Genomic DNA, 6,780 nt, shown 5'->3' with positions numbered 1-6,780 from the left:
TTAAATATATTTTATTGTTGTAATAGTACATTCTATTTATAATTTTATTAAGTATTTGAAAATTATTTAGTATTATTGATAAATAATCTTATTTTGATGTTTCTTGTAAATTTTAAATAATTCTCGTTATTTTCTTTTTTTAATGAGTTAATGAAAGTCATAATAAAGTTGAGTTAGCTTTTGATTTATAAAAATTAATTCATTGTTTATTAATTTGTTCTATCTGCTTATTTACTATCCTTTAATTATTGTTGGTTTAGTGTCTTGTCATAATGTCTCATTATTTTATAATTCCCTTTCTATTTTTTATTCTTTATAGTCTACAGCATTATTTTTCATTAATAAATTAGTGGCATTATTCAGTTTTATTCAAATAGATTTTAGTAAATACTTCAAATTATTCTTCTTATATACACTTGTGTTTAGTCTATAAAACTTAATTATTTTTATTGTTAGTTACTCATATTATGTTGTCTCTCTTTCTTTAATAATCAATGACATCATGAAATTAAACTGAATTGAATTTTATTTCCTTTTTTCTTCATCAAAATGACAAAAAAGGGATTTTTTTTCAGTTTAACAAAGAATTAAAAGAAAACAAGGATTAAACTCATTTTTTATTATTCAATACTCATAAATTGTAAAAACAAAAGTTCAATAATTCTGTTGTAAATACTTCCATGGTAAGAATAAAACCAAAAAAAGAAAAAGAAGAACTTTGAAACTAATATCATAGATAATGGGGAATGAACAAGCCAAGCGAAAAGCAATGAAAAAAGGGTCATTAGGAGATCTTAGCTTAAAAGAAAACAAGCTACCAACAAGGTTATCATTTGATTCTCAACAAAGTGATAAAACAACGCCTACATCCCCTAGAAGTCTAAGACTATCAGAGACTAGAGATAGCCCAATAAAACGACAAAAAACACCATTAATTATATCAAGAAATTATTCAAAACAACCAAACCTAATGAAATCACCAAAAACACAACCACTTCAAAATGAAAAGAAACCATCTCATATGTTCTTAAGTACAAAATCTAAATCTTCATTAAACCTTAATTTAGTCTCACTTAATCAAGACCCTAATGATCCTTCTAAAAGAAAAGCAGCTACACCACGTGCAGAATCATCTCCTCGTTTAGGTAGTCAAAAAGAATTTAAAAAAGATTTCAATGAAGTTAAATCACTTAGACGTAAATCAATGCAAGTACTTCCATCACTTTTTCAACCTCATAGAAATACTAAGAAAAAAGAGATACAAAATGGAACAAACTTAATGGGACAAAATCCAAAAGAATTATCATTATTGTCTGAATATATTTCAGAACAAATTCAATTAGTTACTGAAATGATTAAAACCCAATACCATGTTAATACGTATCAAGTAATTTATGATTCAACATATGATGAATTGTCATCTCGATTTTTTAATTCTAAAGTTTGTTGTCACAAAAATATGTTCATTATTGTTACAACAAAAGAAGGATATGTTCTTGGTTTTTTCCAAGAAGATTTTGTTCCACTTTCACCTAAATTTCAATGTAGTAAAATTCGTTCAAACAATTTTAAAGTATTTGGTTTTGGAGACCAATTTATTGATACTCTTCAAAAGACAAATCCAAAAGATGATGTTGGAATGATTTTATATCCAAATAGAGAAACAAGTTTTATTTTTACTTGTCATGGTGCATTTTGGGTTCTTTCAGATGGCAAAGTATATATTCACCAAGGCATAAATAACTTTTATAATGTTGATCCTTCTTGTAAAAATCCACTAATTCATTACAAAATGCAAAAATTTCTCATTCTTGATACTTTAATTGTATTTGAATGGAAATAATTGTTACATTATTATTATTTACTTTATTTACTAATTTTTGTCTCTAACTTATTTTTATTGTTTTTCTTTTTTTTTTGTTTTTTTAATAAATTTAATAACATTTATTTTAGTTATAAAAATCATTTAAATTTATAAAAGAGAAAACTGTGTTATTCAAAGAGAAAAGAATTTATTTGTAATTAATAGTGTGAGTCACTACTATTCCATCATAACAAATTGGACAGTACACTTTATCTAAATAACTTCTTGCAGTTGTTTCATATAAAGGATTATGACATTCAGCGCATCTAAAATGGTCAGCATGCCATTTTCTACCACAAGCGATAATAGAATTAGAATCAGTTCTATCAATCATTTCGCCACAAAATCCACATTTATATCCCATTAATTTAAATTTATGTTCATTACAATATAATGTGTTATTATTACAAAAGAAATTTTCATTAAGAGGGATACCACATACACTACATACAAAACATCCTTCATGGAATTTTTTATCACCTACTCTTTTATATTTACCTTCTATTATATTTCCACATACATAACAAAGTAATCCTTCTGATGAAACATAACATGACTGACAATATATTTTTCCATCTTTTTCATATGATTTATTTCCATTGAATGGTATACCACATTTATCACATATAAAACAATCTGGATGATATTTTTTTCCTTTTATATCAATAACTTGTCCATAAATATCTTTTCCACATCTACAACATTTTTGAATACGACACATCCCCATAGCTGTTGCACATCCTATACAATATGGTTGCTTTCTAATCTCTTGATATTCACTATTATTTAATAATTCTCCACATCCTTTACATGTAAAATGAGATGGATGATATGTTTTTCCACATGCATTAATAACTTGTCCTTCTTCAATTGGTTGTTTACACTTAAAACAAATAATACTCATTTCTTCTTCTTCTTTTTTACAGTTCTCTTCTTTTTTTAGTTTTACTTTTTTATTTTTAGTTTTTGGTATTGAAAATTCTATTTTAAGATTATTATTTAATTGTAATATTTTTATTATAATAATATAAAAAACTATTTATATTATTTATATAGTTTATTTTATTAAAAACTAAGGGTTAGGTTAAATATTTAAAGCTCAAATCTTTTTTATTTTGTTCGGAATTATTGCAAGTCTCCACAGATTGACATACAGAATGTCTTATCTACTAAGACTTTGCAAGATTAAAACAAGTTTTAAACTCACGAGTAGAATTGAATATTCGTGTTAATAGGGCTTGGAAATATTCTTTTTTTTGATTTATTTTGAATAATTATTTTGAATTAATAATTTTTAAAATGGAATAAAATTATTTTAATATAAAAAAATTTAAATAACAGAAAATATTTATTATTTGTTATTATTTTAATATTTTTAGTAGAATAAAAAAAGATTAAAATATGAATTAGTAAATCTTAATAATTAATTTAATTACAAATGAAATTAGATACTTCATCTTTATTGACTGTATTTTTTAGTTTAAATGAAACTGACATATTTCAATTTATACAAATTAATAAAAAATGTTTTAGTGTTTCTCAATGTTGTTTAGTTAATCCATGTAAATTAAATAAAAAAATTTTTCATTTATTGAATAACCTTCAGACTCTTAGTGTTAAAACTGATGACTTAAAAGACATTGACTCGTTATCCCAAAAAGAAAAAGAAAGATTTAAATCTCATCCATTCGTTTGGAGGATATCAATTAATTCTAATAATTTAGATAATAAAAGAAATATTTGGGATATAGTAAATTTAAAAAAAATTAGAAAATTGGTTATTGCTTGTGAGAAAGTCCCAGATATAATTACTGAATGTCTTACCCAAATGGATGAGCTAACTGAATTAAAGTTACTTGTCGAATTCGTCCCAATGCTTCTTTCACAAATCCAACAACTTGCATTAAAAAAATTAGTCATTTATATATATCAAAAAACTGAAGGAATTAATTATAGTCTCTTGCTTAATCATCCTACTTGCAAAAATATAATAGTGTATTCTATATTTGATAAAGATGTTATTGAAATTAAAACAAAATTTCCATCATTAACAGTTGTTTTCCAATCAAACTACCTTCCTACTTCAATTAAATTAGCAAACTTAATAGTCCAAAGAAAAATTTATCTTTCAATTGGACGTATTCGTCTTGACTCAAGCGAACTTGAAGCAAATGACTTTCAAGAACTCCAAAGACTTTATTTACCAGCATTTAATATTTCAGACTGCCAACCATTAACTGTCCTTCCTCAAACTTATTGTTTAGAAATTGATACCTATTTTCCAGAGATGGTGTGTCAAATGACATGTTTAAAAAAATTCGTATTCTTTGAGAAATTAGGATATTTTCCTAATCATTATGACTTTTCTCATTTAACCCAATTAACATCATTAACTCTGTATGGCAACTACCAAAGAAAACGTAAAATTTTTATTCCAACAAGTTTAGAACGTTTAGAATCAAGTTGTTTTGTTGATAATACAAACAACATTATTTTAAATAAGAAAAAAGGACTACAACACCTAAATTTAAAACAACTCAGTTTGAGGGAATGTGAAGTTATAAAACTAGGAGGAGTAGTTGATGATTTAGTATTGATTAATTGTTGGACAGAACATATTTTAAATTGTGTTGGTATTAAAAAGGTTTATATTAAGGAATGTCCAGTTAAAACTGTTATTGTGTCTTCTCAATGTCAACATATGAGCATTGAGTGTGATTCTCTTCAATGTATTAAAACACTACAGAACTAAATTATCTATTTAAGAGATGATAGAGAAAATTAAAAAAGATTAAAAAATGCCAACGCATCAATTGTTGTCTATTTTTCAAAACTACTTAATATAAATCCTATTTAATCATTTATGAATCCAAATAGTAAAATCCCACCAGAATTAGTTGATGATGTAGCCAATTTCCTTGATCAGGAGACTTATGAAGATTGTAAAGTTTATCTTACAAAACATTATAAATTAATTGATAGAAAAGTTGCTGATGGGTTATTTGAAGATTCGTTGTTAACTTTTGTTCAATACCCACCTCAGTTCGGAGCTCGAATGGTTCGATGTTCACAAATTTTAACTTATTTATGTGACATTAGAGATGCTACTCATGGACAACAAGATATTACATTATTCTTCTATCGATTACTTGGTCCTGACCCTAGTTTTAAGAAAGGATTTGAAGATCATTGTAAAATGTTATGTGAAAAAATGACTCAGAGTGCTGCACGAATTAAAAAGAGTATGGAGGAAGAAGAAAAAGCTAAAGCTACAAAAGGAAAAGAAGAAGAGAAAGAAAAGGAACAACAGAATTGATTCTTTTAAACGAAGAATATTAATTTATTAATTTGAAATTCTTCTTCTGAATCTAATAACAATAAAAGAAGCTAATATATTTTGAAAAGAGTAGTATTTTTTTTATGTAAAAACCAAACCTTTTTTTCATTATTTAAATAACTAAATTTTTTTTCAATATTTTAAAAAAAGATATTCTTTAAATTATTTTAATTGAAATAATGATTTTGACTTGTCTAAACTTCTAATAGTTATTTCTCAATTTGAGAAATACCTTATTTTAATATTCTACGAAATTAATTTACTGTGTAAGTAACAATAATATTTTTAGTGTCAGAATAGAGAATATAAGATGTTCTTATTCTATTAAAATTAAGATTTCTTATATATTCATGATAAACGAGATTACTCTAGTTAAGTTTTAATGAAATTATAAAAGTATATTAATTATTAAGAAATTATCAAATTTGAATATTGAGAAGTTATGTAAAGAGTGTTTAAAAGATGTTCTGTTATCAAATAAAATTAATTTTAAGCATAGTTAGTCCAAAACTTGTTAAAAAAAACAAATTAATAATTAAATTATTTCAAATACTGAAACAGCTGCACCAACGTTAATTGTTGTCAATGGTAATAATATTTTTTTGTTCAATGAATAAATCATTAATTGAGACAAGTTAGGTTGGTTTTGATCAGAGACCAATAAAATAATTTCATTTTCATGATATGGAACAAATTTTGCTGCTTCTACTCGTTGGTTAGGAGTAAGTGGCACAGTAACTTTATATAATTCATTATATTCAACATCAGTCACAATTATTTGATTACACCCAAATCCAGAAGTTGCACCACTTACACAACAGTCAAATGGAATGAATGAAAAAGTATAATTTTCACGTGAATATAAAACACTTCCAAATTCTATTGAAGAACATTTTAACGATGATGTTGCTTTCTTAAATACTTTATTCCAGTCACCCCATCTTACTCTAAATTCATTGTCTAAAGCTGCAATGATATAATTTTTTGCAATAACATGCATAACTGAATCTTTAACAAATCCAAGTCTAATATTCATTGGAAGTTCTTCATCCGTTTCATTTGCTGGAAGGATTTGACGAGGGATAAGAGTATTGTAATATAAATGACCATCAACATATGTTTTTTGATGCATTTCAAAGATCATTCCAGTATTAGCATCAATTCCATATGTTTTATTACCAAAATTAATAAGTTCATGAAAGCTAATATTCTTATTAATTGGAGAGGTTACTTCAATGAGGTCAAAAGGTTCAGTAATAGAATATGTTCCATCTTGTTTTTTAATGAGTTGAATCCCAAAAGATTGTGAGCCAATTTTACTATTTGAATTAGTTAATCCTAATAATGTAAAGTTATTAGAATTTTTATATTTTAAGTAATTTGATTGAGAACTATAATAATACTTCTCAGGGACACTTTCAAATAATGGATGTAATGGTAAAACAAGAATGGCTGCTAAAATAATCACGAAACATAAAGTGAACACAACAATGATTTTCATGAATCAATTAAATCATTATTTTCTGTTTTAAATTCTTTTCTATTCTATTAAAATATAATAATAAATAATATTTTAATA

At 25.1% G+C, this 6,780-nt stretch overlaps 5 protein-coding genes across 5 annotated transcripts; 3 read left to right on the top strand and 2 right to left on the bottom strand.

The window, feature by feature from the left end:
* Positions 1–739: 739 nt before the first annotated feature.
* Positions 740–1,843, top strand: ENU1_121050 (hypothetical protein; the record flags this gene model as incomplete). Its single annotated transcript, XM_008859827.1, has 1 exon — positions 740–1,843. One exon carries the CDS (start codon positions 740–742, stop codon positions 1,841–1,843), a length of 1,104 nt encoding a protein of 367 aa, XP_008858049.1.
* A 169-nt stretch (positions 1,844–2,012) lies between these two features.
* Positions 2,013–2,768, bottom strand: ENU1_121040 (paxillin, putative; the record flags this gene model as incomplete). Its single annotated transcript, XM_008859826.1, has 1 exon — positions 2,013–2,768. One exon carries the CDS (start codon positions 2,766–2,768, stop codon positions 2,013–2,015), a length of 756 nt encoding a protein of 251 aa, XP_008858048.1.
* A 534-nt stretch (positions 2,769–3,302) lies between these two features.
* On the top strand, positions 3,303–4,616 carry ENU1_121030 (hypothetical protein; the record flags this gene model as incomplete). Its single annotated transcript, XM_008859825.1, has 1 exon — positions 3,303–4,616. One exon carries the CDS (start codon positions 3,303–3,305, stop codon positions 4,614–4,616), a length of 1,314 nt encoding a protein of 437 aa, XP_008858047.1.
* A 111-nt stretch (positions 4,617–4,727) lies between these two features.
* Positions 4,728–5,180, top strand: ENU1_121020 (hypothetical protein; the record flags this gene model as incomplete). Its single annotated transcript, XM_008859824.1, has 1 exon — positions 4,728–5,180. One exon carries the CDS (start codon positions 4,728–4,730, stop codon positions 5,178–5,180), a length of 453 nt encoding a protein of 150 aa, XP_008858046.1.
* A 556-nt stretch (positions 5,181–5,736) lies between these two features.
* Positions 5,737–6,702, bottom strand: ENU1_121010 (hypothetical protein; the record flags this gene model as incomplete). Its single annotated transcript, XM_008859823.1, has 1 exon — positions 5,737–6,702. One exon carries the CDS (start codon positions 6,700–6,702, stop codon positions 5,737–5,739), a length of 966 nt encoding a protein of 321 aa, XP_008858045.1.
* Positions 6,703–6,780: the final 78 nt, after the last annotated feature.

This window comes from Entamoeba nuttalli (assembly GCF_000257125.1).
Source record: "Entamoeba nuttalli P19 unplaced genomic scaffold asmbl_5136, whole genome shotgun sequence".
NCBI classification, from domain to species: Eukaryota; Evosea; order Mastigamoebida; family Endamoebidae; genus Entamoeba; species Entamoeba nuttalli.
Note: the sequence above shows the minus strand (reverse complement) of the source record. Positions and strands in the feature narration are given on the sequence as shown.